We start from the raw sequence: 15,120 nt of genomic DNA, 5'->3' as shown, positions 1-15,120 counted from the left end.
GAGCTTTCCTAGACTAAAGTCCGTTTTGTCAGATGCATTAGTCTCACAGGTACAACAAGATCTCTGTATCTTTGAATTCTACTTCCTGAGATGTATTATGTTTGTTGTTGTGTGCCTTCTGTCTAGGAACAATGTCAAAATCTCCTCCATTTTTGTTGTAAATAAGGATTTATATTGTTTTTTAAAATAATTAATGTTTTTGGCTTCTAGTTGGTTGTGTCCTCCATTTTTCTTGAATGTCCTACATTTCCAGGCAAATTTTATCCTACATTTGTCCTACATTTTACCCTACATTTTTTCTATGTTTTGTCCCAGTTTGGTGGTAGCAAATTATGGTAACCCTACTTGCAGAGGAAAGAAAGTCTCTAGCAGATAGGCAGGAGTAGTACTCCCCTTTTGCCAATCTCATGTGACATTAGGATGGTGGGAGGAGAAATGAGTGACATTCCATGTCTGGCTGCATAGAATCATAGAATCTTAGAGTTGGAAGGAACCTCACGGGCAATCTAGTTCAATCTCCTACCATGCACAACTAAAGTATTCCTGAAAGATGTCCACTCTATCTCTGTTTAAAGACCTCCAAAGTTGGAGAGTCCACCACCCTCTGAGGCCGTCTCCTGGAGAAAATTTTAATAATAATAATAATAATAATAATAATAATTCGTTTTATTTATATACCGCTATTCCAAAGATCATAGCAGTGAACAGCAAGTAAGCTAATTAGCAAGTAAGCTAATTTGCCCCCAACAGTCTGGGTACTCATTTTAGCGACCTCGGAAGGATGCAAGCCTGAGTCAAGCTTGGGCTTGAGCTTGATACTAAATTCCAAATGAGGTATGATCAAAGCATTCTCCAGGTGGTATACCATGTGTGTGAGAGAGAGAGTGGGGAGAGAAAGAGAGAGAATCATGGAAGGCTATAGCAATAGCTGTCTATGATCATCTCTAGGCTCCCTCACTCACCCCTGTAAAATATTGTAAAGGTATAGGGGAAGCTGAGGGAGGACTGGGAGAGGCTATAGCCCTTCATGATCCTCTCTTTGGAACTACTTGCTGAATCCCTGCCCAATACTCAGGGGAGGCTGGGAGGGGATCAGATCACTTATAGCCCTCCAAAATCTTCTCCTGCCTTCCTTCCACCCATCTTAGATCAAGGGAAGTTATAGTGCCATTTTATTCTGCTTTGGTCAGTCTCCACCTGGAATACTGTGTCTAATTCTGGGCACCACAATTCAAAAAGGATGTTGAGAAACTGGAGCATGTCCAAAGGAGAGTGGCTAAAATGGTGTAGGGTCTGGAAACCATGCCTTATGAAGAAGGACTTAGGGAGCTGGGTATGTTTAGCCTGGAGAAGAGAAAATTAAGAGGTGATATGATAGCCCTGTTTAAATATTTGAAGGGATGTCATATTGAGGAGAGAACAACCTTGTTTCCTGCTGTTCCAGAGAACAGGACCTGGAACAATGGATGCAAGCTCCAGGAAAAGAGATTCTACTTCAACATTAGGAGGAACGTCCTGACAGTAAGTACTGTTCGACAGTGGAACACATTCCCTCAGAGTGTGGTAGAGTCTCCCTCCTTGGAAGTCTTTAAACAGAGGCTGGATGGCCATAATAATAATAATAATAATAATAATAATAATAATAATAATAATAATAAGTTTTATTTTTATACCGCTTTTCCGAGGTGATCAAAGCGGTTCACAGAATCAATAAAAATTAATACATCATAAAAACAACATGCAATAAGACAAGCAAGATGGTGGTCAGGAGGAAGGCTTGCCTTCTTAGCAGGCAGAGGCCTGTTGTTGCTGGCCTGCTTCTCTCCCCCTCAAGATGGTGGTCGGGAGGAGGGCTCGTCTTCTTTGCAGGCAGAGGCCTGTTGTTGCTGGCCTGCTTCTCTCTCCCTCAAGATGGCGGTCGGGAGGAGGGCTTTACTTCTTAGCAGGCAGAGGCCTGTTGTTGCTGGCCTGCTTCTCTCCCCTTCAAGATGGTGGGTATGCTTTGATTGAGAGTTCCTGCATGGCAGGGGATTAGACTGGATGGCCCTTGAGGTCTCTTCCAACTCTATGATTCTATGACCCCCTATGTAATATTAGAAGGGAGGTTGGATGAGGACTGAGGAGGCTATAGCCTTCTCACCTCTGTTATGATAGCTGATTCATGATAATGCAGATATTATTGTCATGTGTCTGCTACTGGAACACAGCCTGTGTTGATCCTCCTCACTGATCTGTCTCCCTTATTTGGGAAACAGGGAAAAGGTTAGTCTGGAGTGGGGTGGTGGGAATCGTCAAGGACTGAAAGGGAAAAAAACATGAAATGAGCTTAAAGAAAGTTTTCTGCATTGGCATTTCCAGACTGTAAAAAAAACCTTTTCATTCTCACCTCTCAAGTATACAAATATTATTTCCATCCCTATATGTTGAGGAAAGCAGCAGTAGAATGTTTAGGGTTTCTGCTTATTCTACATGTGCTTATTGTTTTAAAATTTTTAATCTCCATTCCATTTTTTTTACAAAGTGGATAACAAAAGAAAACACTTTTAAAAATCACCTCGAATACAGAATAAAATGACTCAGTTTCAGAAGAGATGGTGCTCTCTTTGCATTGTACATACATTAAGATCTCAGTTTCTTACACTACAGAATCTGCCCACAGCAGAAGAAACACAGAAGTCCGTCCCGTTCAGTTGTAGGAATAATTGATTCTGTCACTTTATAGCCTTTTAGTTCCCATGAATTAAGAGTTACTAGCATTCTTCCCCTGAGTCTTACCAGCTTTTAGGATTTACAAGCTCCACTTGTTTCAGCAATACAGCTAGTAAGGTTCTTGATCTGGTGCTTATGCTGAAAGATCCTTGCGGCTTGGCAACTCTTTTCCCAGGTGAAATTACAGACTCTCTTTGCAGCCAGTGCTTTTTCACAAAGCAATTTTACTGAGATTTTTAGTGCTTTGTGAAGACGGCCTATGGTCTGAAAAGCAGAATTTTCACTTGGAAAAACTCTAGATTGCAAATAAATTGGAAAGGTCTCATAATATTATGGTCTGAAAAATAGCATTTTCCCTTTGAAAAACCCTAAATTGCAGATAAATTGGAAAGGTCTCATAATAATTTGAAGTAATCACCTTGGTTAAATCTTTATGTCTCTTTTAAAATTACAGATATGTCTCTCAACAAAATCTATGTTTTAGGCCAAGATGAAACCTGTAACCTGTAACAAGTATGGAAATCGCCATTTCCAAGTTCTCAGAAAAGTATTAAAGATTTCTAACCCCCCCCCCAAAAAAGACCCTAGTTGTTATGTAATAGTGAAATCTGAAAAATGAGGTTAGATTAGAATATGTCTGTTCTTGTATTTTCTCCCTCCAAGGACCTCATACCAGTTTGGGGGGCGGCCGGGGGGGGGGAGACTGCATTTTCAGGGAATCAGCACTTGCCAATTTGTGGAGAGAAAAGGTAAGATAAAAGAGATAAGCATCCAGGAACAGAAGAAGATGATCTTTGAAAACTTCCTAAGAACTGTGTAATTAAATAAAAATGCGAAAAACGATACTACGTCATTATTAGCATGAAACAAAGAGCAGAGTGTGAAATGAAAAAAAAATCTTACATGATGAAACAGGATCTCGCTCAATGCTAAAGACTTTCAGATACTTCCCTATGACTAATGCTAGCACCTTAACTTGCTTGCTTTTGATCAATAATGTAATGTGAGAAGCTCATTATACACTGTCCCCCTCTTTCAACCTATTCTACATTGTTGATTTACCCATGACTTGAATTTAATCATTTTTATATTAGGCTTCTATTGTTGGAAACCATTTTTAATGTTCACCTTGAATTGTGAACCATCTGGAAAGTGTTTTAATAATCCGAATACCTATATCTCTGTTTTCTGAAAAGTCCTCCACTATAACCCCTTCAACAGACTACAATCACTAAATCTGGAAATCTCTGAAGTACATCTATTTCTAATTAAATGACCTAAAAATAGAAATATGTAGATAACTAATATAGTTATGTTATCTTAATTAAGATCCTACGCAGTTCTCTAGATGTATGAACATATCTCTTTGGTGAATGCTGATCTTTTTAAAATATAGCAACTATTCATTCAGGTGGGAAACACACTAATGAAGAGAAACTGCACTCACATAATGTTTGCCTTCATAATAAAAAAGAAATCACTATTTATCTTTTAGAATTCACAGTTTATCATCTAAAGGCAAAACACAGCAAAATCAAATAGCCCTATTAAGGTAACAGTCTTATGCACACCAAGAGAAACCCTGCTGAACATTGTGGATTTTATTTCCTAATAGGATTTCATACAAGTTCAGAAAAGAACCCTACTGTATAATGGTGGAATTGACCAAAATGTGCGCTTTGCATGTGGTGAAATCAAGAGGAGCAGAAGCTGATGGTTTATTATTCTACATATTCTTCAGTGGGCTTCTGTTTTATGCTGCTAACTCATTGGTTGTTACTCTTGAAATAATTTTATTAAACAAATAACAAAATTAAACAATGCAATTTAAACCTGCATTTTCTAGTCCAGGAAAGATGTAAAAGGAAGTCAGAAATTATCAATAAAAATTAGCTTAATAAGCTGGCCCTTCCCTTACACAGGGGATCTGTTCCAGACACCCCCCGCCCCCCCCACACATATATAAGGGAAATTCAGTGTATGCTCACGCCCCATTGCAAACAATGGGGCATGTCCTTGTGGTGCGGGACGGTGAAGCACGCACACCATGGGCACTCACACTATTTGTTGGGTTGCTGTGTGGCTTCAGTGTATGCTTGAAGCCGCATATGGTGCACCAGCGGGCAAACTGTATAAGAAAAAAAAACTTTCAGATGTATTACCCTGACCCAAATCATTTGGTAAAGAAAACATGTAACTTTCATTCTTCTCTAAGCAACAAACAACTTCACTAAACAATTCATCCCAAACTGTAATATGGAGGGATGTATGGACACTAGGGATGTAATAGGTATTTGACAATTGCCCAAATGTGATCAAAATTTGGTGATCTCAACCATTTGGGAACCACTGATGGGAAGATAAATTAGCACTTGGAAAGTTCCTGCTACTTGCAGGGACTTTTTTTCCCTTTGTGCCACAGCAAAACAGCAGTTTTGTTAATTCTGTGCAGCCTTAAAAGCTGCACAGTTGGAATACAGCACAACTTTCCAAGGCAAAATTGTGTATCTATACTAACTAAAACTGTATAATTTTTACAAGTGTTTCAATGGTTCAAACACTGAAAAGGGGTGAATGGAGTAGAACATTCTTTGAATGCTAAACCCTAAATCTACACACTTTAACTGTGAAAACTACAACAATTTCCCCCTCTGTTTCAATTTATACCCATCAAAGCTGCTCCTCTCTTGCCACCCCTTCCTCCACTGCCCTTTTATGGCTGTTATATTTGCTTTGTTTTTGTTTTTTGCACAACTTGCTTTCTGAACTCTCTGGGCTTTGGGATCCCCCTCTTTACTTTTTTTAAACTTTATTTTTTCTACTTTGTTTACAGCATAAAAGTTAACATTCATCTTCATTGTTATATAACAATTATATGACAATTGTTAAGATTAAATAAATTATAGGGTTCACTTCTTCCATTCAATCTTCCAATTTTTTGACCAAACATAGACTTTTCAGTCAATCCTACCATCACTCCTACCTCTCTCTTTCCTTTTCTTGTGACTTACCTGCATACTCAATTCTGGGTAGGCAGCTGAGAAAGAGTGGCAAGGGAAGGGGCACATGAGATGAGCAGCTTTTGTGGAAACTGAGTGAATTAGCAAAGATGAGAAGGAATCAAGGGATTAGAGTATGCAGGCATGTCAAGAGAAAAAAAAGGAGTGCAGATCAGAGCCCAGAATTCAGGGAGCCAGTTTAATTTAAAAAAAAAAAAACAGCTGAAAAAGAGCAGCAGGAGTATGGGACAGCAGAGAAACAACCTTGGTGAGGATGAAGCAAATTAGCAGGAGAACCAGAACAGGTGAGCAGGCCACGAAAGAAGAGGAGCCAGGGATTCAGAGCCTAGAGACTCCACTGTCTGGGAGTTCCTTAAACTAGAGGATGAAAAGTAATTTATGGGGATATTTGCTGCTAGCATTGGCCCTTCTATCAAGGAAGATTACAATCGCAGCCCCAAAGTCCCAGAATACAGTACACATTTATTTATTAATTTCTAGTATCTAATCCATCCATTCCTATGCTGTCTTGTCCCTCTTTCTCAAAAAAAATTGTGCAAAAAGAAATAGTCATGGCCAGTCGCAGACCTAGAACTGCACAGTTGTTATATAGGAAACTGTAGAGTTCTAAGTAAAACTGAGTGAGTTCCTTGAAAATACAGTTTTTAAATGTTGCAGTGAGCTTTCTAGCCTTTGCAAAAAAAAAAATAATAATAATCATGAATGTTTCAACACTCTGGGAAGAAACACTGATACCTTTTTAATGACATCCATTGGGAAGAATTTCCATCCTGTGTGGACACACAGAGAGAGACAGTAATGTCATAAACAATGGGTAAAAATTAGGGTTGCCAACTATGGCTAAGGAAATAATTTTTTTGTTAATGTTTCGTAGCATCTGTAGCTCAGGCTTCACAACACTAGCACTCAGCCAGTTTCTATGCTTGGTCCAGAGTTATGTTATTAAACTGAAAACTCTTTCACAGCAGGCATTAGACACATGTATGGAAAGTGCAAAAGAGACCAATTTCATCCTTTGGCAGCCTCTTGCAATGTCTCAAAACATAGACCCATCTCTGATATATGTTCTGCTCTTTGGGAATAATTTGTTTCCTTGCTGTAAAACAGAGTAGTCATCATATAACTCGTCAATGTCAATTTTAGTGTGGAAAGCTGTGGCATGTTTCAACATCATATAATTTCTCCAGATATTCAGTGCAACATAGTGTCTCAGGGGCTTCCTCTTTGAATTTTCTATTATTAGCTAGAGACACATTATACAAAATGACTGTGTTCATTTCTATGTACTCAAGAAGGCCTTTTCTTCTGCACAATTCAAGGATGCAGGCCTTCAGGGCAATAACCAGATCAAAACGCTCTAACAACCCTTCTTTCAGGATCAGACCCAAGGTTCCATGGAGTCCTTCAGGACTGGGTTCTTGGTAGAAATCAGTAATACAGGATCAGGTCTAAAGTCAGGACTAGGCTCTCAGAAGAAATAAGTAGTGCTGAATAAGATCCCAAATTGCAATGAGGTCTTTCAGGATCAGGCTCCTAGAGGAAGTGAGTGGTGAATCAGGTCCGGTCACAGAAAGCACCTTCAGGTTGGTATTTCAGAGCGGCTAAATGGGGTTAGACCGGGCTACACCATAATAAAATCCTTCAGGATCTGGTCCAAGCATAGCCTACTTCATGGATATGTCAAGCTAAACTTGAAAGGTTGAATGAAGAAAGAGCCTAGTCCACTGCTCAGTGGATGGTCAATACTCAGCTCTTCTTCTCTCACACTGCTGGCTGTCCCTGCAGCTCTACAAGTCTTGTAACTCCAATTGCCAACATTCACTGAGGCCTCATTGCCATGTTTTCCCCTTCTCTTTATTCACTGTTAACCTCCAACAGCTTCCTGTTTCAGCCTACTGAGACAACAGGCTAGTGTCAGACCATCTCAAGAGGTCCTTGGCTGAATTCCTGGTCGTTTCAGACCAAACCTGAACACTACAACAAATACAGACCCAACCAGGGTTCTCAGATCTAAGGACCTAGCTCCTCTTCTCCAGTCCTTAGGATAAGTGAAGGAGATCTCAGGGTGAGAGAAGTGCCTTGTAAAGATGTGGTTGGCTTCACAGCTGCAGTTGCTGTAGACTCTCCAGAGGCTCTGCCTGAGGAAAATACTAAACTGCCTCAGCAGACGCTGCCTCAGGAGTTGCTAAATATTGTATTATAATGGTCCCATTTATGCTATGATATCAACTGGTCTGAAAACTGGTTTAAAGGGGGGGGGTCGTTCATACTTGCACCAATTGTCTCTGACATGATTTGCGAGGGAGGGTGCAAAACCCACTTAAACTGGTTTTTTTGAATCCGAGGCATTTACTGCTTTTTTTCAAAAGCAACAATTTTTTTTTGAAGGAGACTCCAATGGGAACAATCCCATTCGGAGCATCCCACTGCTGTCTCCGCTCTTCCTCCTCATCCTTCCTCCTCCTCCTCTTCCCCCTGCCCCTTGCACCTTCTGTGTTTTCCTTTGTCCTCCTTCCTCCTCTTCCAGTCCCCCCACAGCTGACTTGTCTTCCTTTGTCCTCCCCCCTCCTCTTACTCCCCCCTCCAGCCACAATCAAATATCTAGTGGCATTTTATCCCTATCGGCATTCCCCTCCCCAAGTGTGAATGGCAATAGGGATAAAATCCTATGGAGAGATTCAATCATGGCAAACATAAGTCGGAACTTCTATTCAGTATCACATCAATGATGCGATTTGAATATCTTCAGTGCAAAAATGTAAGTGTGAATGAGCCCAATGTATTGGCTCTTCCTATATTGTTATTAATTTTCCCATTCTATTCCTCCCTCTCCTTACCCTAACTGATTGAAACCACAGTACAATTTCCTTTCTTAGTTAAATGTTTCTTCCGCCCCACTCCCCACAATTCCTGGTTTAATGAGGTCCCTCCCTTCTCTGTCCTCTTCCCTAGTTGCACTTACCATCTTCCTCTTTTCCATTATCCCTCTCTCTTATTCTCTCCCCCCTCCCAGGTGCCCAATTATGACTACCTATATCTTTTCCATGCTTCCCCATTCTTTTTTTCTTATTCCTCCCTCCTCACATTCTTTAGGTATGTTCAGTATCATTCCTTCTCTCACCATTTCCAATACCAGTTTCATTTATATACCACTTCATACTGCACTGAGCAGTCTCTAAGTGATATACAACTGTAAGCTAATGGCCCCCAACAATCTGGGTACTCATTTTAGCAACCTAAGAAGGATGCAAGACAGATAACACATTCTCCCGGTTCAGGCTGAAGCTGAGCCATGCACACCTAAAGCGGCCCAAACCCAGCCAAAAAATAAGCATAAAAAGCACTCCTTGCTGGCAGTCCATTGTGGACTGAGCTGATGGCTAGCCTCAGGCCCATGGCTTCTGGTTACCACGGTCCCAAACTGCTCAAGGCACGCTTGCAGTTGGAATAGCCAGAAGCCACTCCAAGCCACCTGTCAGCTTAAGGCATTGGAAATCTTTCTTTGTTTGAACTACATCTCCCAAAAGACCTTAAAAGGGTGCTCGCAGTGGTGTCACAAACAGAAATAGGAAAGGTTTGGGGACAGTTCCCCCCTCCCCTCCTCAGTGTAGAGTTTGGAAAACTTTATTTCCAACTGGACAAATATTTTCTAATTAATTAGTCCTCTTTTCTATTATTTGAATATACTCTGAGCAACTGTGCTTGAGGCTTAACATACTGTCCTTGATTAGATCACCAGGACCTGCCCCCTCTGACAGGGACTGCCTCTCCCTCTCAGATTTTGGCCCTGAAAATCTCAAGGCCTAGGATGCTCCTGACCGGGCAATCTTACAAGATAGCATATTGTTCCACTATGTTACAATAAACAGTCAAATAAAAGACTTACCTGTGGATAAAAATTCTTTATTGGTTTCCACTGTTCACCATCCATGAAGTAAGGGACTATTATTTCATACTGCTCTGGTTTGTTCTTCGGAGCCCATTGCCTGGAGAATTTTAGTTTGCTGTCTGCTTCCTCTCCTAGGATAAAATTAAGAAGTGCTTCATGTTAGTAAAAGCACAGTATATTGCTAAATGAAATAATTTGATAATAAAATAAACCAACGCTACATCTTATTATCCTCTCCTAGGATAAAATTAAGTATGTGCCTCATGTTAGTAAAAGTGCAGTATATTGCTAAACTGATAATGTAATAAACCAATGCTACACCTTATTATCACTAATTGGGAAATTACTAAATGACATTGTAATTAAATAGATGTTCATGCAGTCTGTCTTTTCAGTTTCACTTTCTGTGTCGGATCAGCTTTCACAGTAGAATTGGAAAAGTTTGTATGCGATGAAATCTTTTGATGCCACAATTGTGGCAGTCCTGGAAGAACTGTCCAAAGCACTCCTCAGTCAAAATTTGGGAATCAGTTTCAGTTGTTGAAGTCTAAAGAAATGGGCAACATGTTGGCTCAGTTCTGTCTTAACCTGGCTGACACACAGGGTTGCCACATGAATAAAGTATAGGGCTGCTGTCCTTTCAATGGTTTTGTAAAAGAGGGAATTTCCACAGGTGTTGTGGAACATTTTATGCTTTTATTTCATCTAACAGATCTAAAGAGGTAGTAATTGTCTTCTTATATCAGGAAATTATGCATGTTTCCTCAAACGATCACTCCCTGCCCATGCAGATTCAGAAATGCTACTATCTTGTTGATGGTGGTGATGGGAAAATGCTAATCTCTTATCACTAGAAGATTGCTGGTAGTGGAAGAGCCTAAAGCCTTTTCTAACCTCAGTGATCCTGCCTGTAAGAAGGTGGTTTTCCCATCACTTATTAACAACACGAAAAAAACCAGCAATCTTTCTGCTGTGTATGATGTGCACACAGGTGTGCGTGTGAGGGGGAAACATATGTTTGGAATCTGCCTGAACCACAGGTCAGGGAATTTTCCAAGCTAGCCTTCTCAGAACACACACACTAACTCACTCTTACTTCAAGGACCCACTTGGAAGCTAGGGACTGCTGAAGAAAACTGCTCAGGATCTGATGGCTTTCCCTCCTGATGGTAGCAAAAAAGACTTTTTACTGCCTTCCTTCACTGCTACTGTTCCCACAGTCTTCTAAAAAAACAACATATTATTATTATTAACCTTTATTTATAAAGCGCTGTAAATTTACACAGCGCTGTACATAAATTATATATATAATTATATATGCAACATATGTAGCTATGTTGCTGCCTACTCTTGCATAGTTAAGGTGTTAGTGAGTTCTACTGGTGTACTGAAACAAGATGATCTTGGCGTAGGGTTGCCATAAGTCAGGACCTCCAAACCGGGACAAATGTAGGACAAAATTTTAAAATGTAGGACTTTTAAAAATGGAGGATACACGAAAAATGGGTGATTTTTTTTTTAGTGTTAATATAAATGTGGAGGGGAACAGGCAGGGTAAAGGAGCCTTGCTTCAGCGAAGCTCCTTGGCCCTGCCTGTCCACCAGAGGGGGCCAGGTGGGGAAGGGATCCTCCCCTCAGGGAGGCTTTCTTTCCCCGCCTGGGCTCTGTCCCTGCTGGCGAAGCCAAGGCGGGGAAAGAATCCTCGCTGAGGGGAAGATTCTTTCCCCTCCTGGGCTCCGTTCTCGGTGGTGGAGCCCAGGGGGGAAAGAAGTCTGGCCTCAGCGAGGCTTCTTTCCCTCCCTCGGCTCTGGTGGAGCCAAAGAGGGGAGGGAAGCCCCCCCGCCAAAGGAGAGAGGCCTACACAGGCCTCTCTCTTTCCCCCGCCCCCGCTGTTGCAGACTTTGCAACAAAGCCTGGGGGGCGGGGGAAATCCCAGGGGTGGGGGCAATCCAGGGCGAGACCGTGTGGACCCGCCCAAAACCGGGAAAGTCCCGCCCACAGGTGGGATATGGCAACCCTATCTTGGCGTCATGTGTATGCATATTTATGGCCCCTGGATTCCAGTCAATGCTAAATGTGTATGCACATATATGGACCCTGGGGCAAAAAAATATTGTACACTCTGATCTAGACCTAATGCAGCCTGGTTTCAGGCCAAGGTTCAGATCTAAAACAGTCTTGGCTGTCCTGCAAAAAGAACTCCAGGGGAGACACAGTGGGAATGTATCTCCATTAATGATCCAATGAATACCATCTATTATCATATCTTACTGGCAGGAATTTTCAGACAGAAATGGAGTATGGGACTGGACAGATATTATCACATTAAATTGTTTTGCATGTGTGTGTGTGTGTTGTGTAATTTTAAGTCATTTTTGACTTGTGGGGAGCCTAAGGCAAACCTATCATGGGATTTTCTTTGCAAGATTTGTTCATAGGAGGTTTGCCATTGCTTTCTCTGAGGCTGAGAGCATGTGTCCTTCCCAAGGTCATCCAGTGGGTTTCATGGCCAAGCCAGGAATCAAACCCTGGTCTCCAGAGTTGTTGTCCTACACTCAAACCACTACACCATCTTTGTTCTATATATAGTCAGTCTATATACACTGATTTTTTATACACGGATTCAAGCATCCACGGTTTGAAAATATTCCAAAAAAGTATAAATTTCAATATCAAACCTTGATTTTCCATTTTTTACAAGGGGCACCATTTTGCTATGTCATTATATTTAATGGGACTTGAGCATCCACAGATTTTGTTATCCACGGGCGATCTTGGAACCAAACCCCCCAGTGTATACTCAGTGATGGTTTTGCTAGTTCTCTGAAATACAGCGTACAGCCCCTGGGATTCATTGGTGGTCTCCCATCCTAACCAGAACTGACCCTGCTTAGCTTCCAAGACCAGACAGGGTCTGGTGCCTTGACAATATTTAGACCCTTTTACCAATAAGCAGTGTAGTGGCTTGAGCACTGGACTATCTGGAGACAATGGTTCAAATCCCAGTTTGGCCACATAAACCCACTGGGTGATCTTGGGTAAGTCATACTCTCTCAGCCTCAGAGAATGGTAATGACAACCTCCCTCTGATGAAACATGTGAAGAAAACCCCACAGTAGGGTTGCCTTAGTGTCACCATAAGTCAGACACTACTTGAAGGCACACAATGACAACAACAAGTAAACATAATTTCTTCCACCTGCATAGTTCATTTCATGTTATTCAGTGGACAATAGACTTCAGTCTGGATTTCCCCATTCAGCTGTATGATTCTGTTTAGAAACAAGTGGGGGGATCATGTATGTCACTGTATCCACAGGTTCCTCTTGGCAATTCAAGTCTAGTTCACTCTGAAATGATAAACCTCTGTTGGGATTGTGCCACTTCAGACTGCTGATGTGATTAAATGTTCAGTTATTTAAATATATTCCTTCCACATTAAAAAAAAAAAGTATGCTGGGGGTAGGATTATTCATGGCATACAGGTTTCAATATTGTAAAGGACAATTCAACCAAATGGTAGACATTGCAAGTTTATTACAACAGACATTCTATTACAGCTATAATTCTCAAAAGACATCTGAATGACAATTAAGAAATTTAAACACCACTATCAAAATATCCTAGAAAGGACAACAATTTTTGTTGCTCTTGTTGTGTGCCTTCAAAACATTTATGACTTATGGCGACCCTAAGGTGGACCTATCACAGAGTTTTCTTGGTAAGATTTGTACATTTAAAGAAAAAAGTCATACAACAACAACAACAACAACAAAACAATCCAAACAACAAAACAGTATCACCTTATGTTAATTGTTCTGCTCTGTTTAATAATAATAATAATAATAATAATAATAAATTTTATTTTTATACCGCTTTTCCGGAAGATCTCTTACTCTGCACATGTTCATCTCCCAGTTACAGAAGCTACTAGATTTATTTAGCACAAAGGTTTTAACAATAAAAATGTCTGAGATCAGATTGTTATTTCTCCTTTTAACAATTTATTCTTCTCCAGTTGTGCTCCATTTAACAAGCTAAAGATTTTTTTTTTCACAGCAGAATTAATTTTCAATTATCTCAGTGGCTCCAAAAACCTTTCATCTAGTGCATGCAAATCACAAAGCACTGAAGATCCCTAGGTGTCCAAGATGCACATTAGTAAAAGAAGCATCTCAAAGAGAGGAGATGTAAGCCCTGACTGAGCTAGCGCAGCATGCTCGACCAATCCAGCTTAGTTAGATTAATACTGCTGTGCCAAAAAAGCAAGATGTATGTAATATGCTAGTAGTTTCTGAACTGTATTCCCTACTTCCTCATCACACTAATAATATTATATCTGGCCCAGAAACAAATTTATGCACTTTTACTCACACAGAGTTTAATAGGACAAGCAAGCATATGTTTACCTTTCTGCCACTGAAATGGACCTAAGGCTAAGTAACTTAGACTGGATTAGCTAAATTTCAACTTTCAGTTTTAGAATTTTGTACATATATGTATAAATGCATATACATAGTGCAAAATCATAAATGACTACAACTGAGCTTATGCATGCATGCAGGCGGAAGTCCTATAGGAATCCAAAGTACATGCTAAAGGAATCTCAGCTACATATGAGATTGCAATTGCTACAACATAAAATATAGTAAAAGAGTCAAGTCAGCTTTGCAGTTTGTAAACTATTATGCTTTCTGTTCTATTTTTTTCTAAAGTGAACCCAGATGGTTAGAAAATAAAATTTATTCTAGAATGTCTTAGAACCGGATATAATGCATACCTTTAAACATATTCATGGTATCTCAAGTATTTTGTCAATACGCTACACTTTTCCCTATTTGATCATATCTAGCAGTAATACTAAATCTAAACTCATTCCTATAAAGTACATTTAATATATGATTCACACTACCAAGCAAGCAGCAGTATTCACAGAGTGGGAAGAAGCAGGTTAATTTCTATGCACCATCTTTAGTACTGATCAAGTATGTATTCATGCATTCAAGCTAGTTATGCGCCAAGCTTGAGAAATGATGGGACAGTTGCCTTTCCAGATTCTCTTCCACCACAACTAGATCTACCATGCAGCAAAATGGGGCAAGTGCCTCTGGTGACTATCTGGAACATGTGGCAGACCAGGCACTTACATCCTTGTGCTAGTGCTACCACTTCTTTCCACAATTGCCACCAATCCTTCAGGTTGCAAAGGGATCTTGTAGCACCTTTGAGACTAACTTAGCCCATTATCACAACAGGCTAGTAAGGCATCCCGAAAGATTTTTGGGTGAAATGCAAACATATCAGGCTGTGGACAATAATTATCACACCTTTCTTCAAAAGTGTAATGGTGCTGCTTCTGTCCCAGGCTCTGCCTTCTGCATGCAGGCCTCCATTGTACTGACTCCCTGCTCTAACCCCTTCCCAGAATGCCCTTTGGTCTGTATTTATTTCTATTTATTTTATTTTTAGCACAGTTGTGCAATCATGGCAATCCATTACGTT

The 15,120-nt window shown here is 40.4% G+C and overlaps 1 protein-coding gene across 1 annotated transcript in view; it reads right to left on the bottom strand.

Annotated features, from left to right (window-relative positions):
- The window catches only part of ADAM12 (ADAM metallopeptidase domain 12), a 312,824-nt gene that overhangs the window by 274,717 nt on the left and 22,987 nt on the right, over positions 1-15,120 (bottom strand). The window contains exon 2 of the mRNA XM_042459693.1: positions 9,616-9,749. Coding sequence (XP_042315627.1) covers positions 9,616-9,749 — 134 coding nt within the window. The remainder of the gene's footprint in view (positions 1-9,615; positions 9,750-15,120) is intronic.

The sequence above is a fragment of the Sceloporus undulatus genome, chromosome 3, assembly GCF_019175285.1.
Source record: "Sceloporus undulatus isolate JIND9_A2432 ecotype Alabama chromosome 3, SceUnd_v1.1, whole genome shotgun sequence".
Taxonomy (NCBI): domain Eukaryota; kingdom Metazoa; phylum Chordata; class Lepidosauria; order Squamata; family Phrynosomatidae; genus Sceloporus; species Sceloporus undulatus.
The sequence above is the reverse complement of the archived record's forward strand: the minus strand, read 5'-3'. Positions and strand labels throughout refer to the sequence as shown.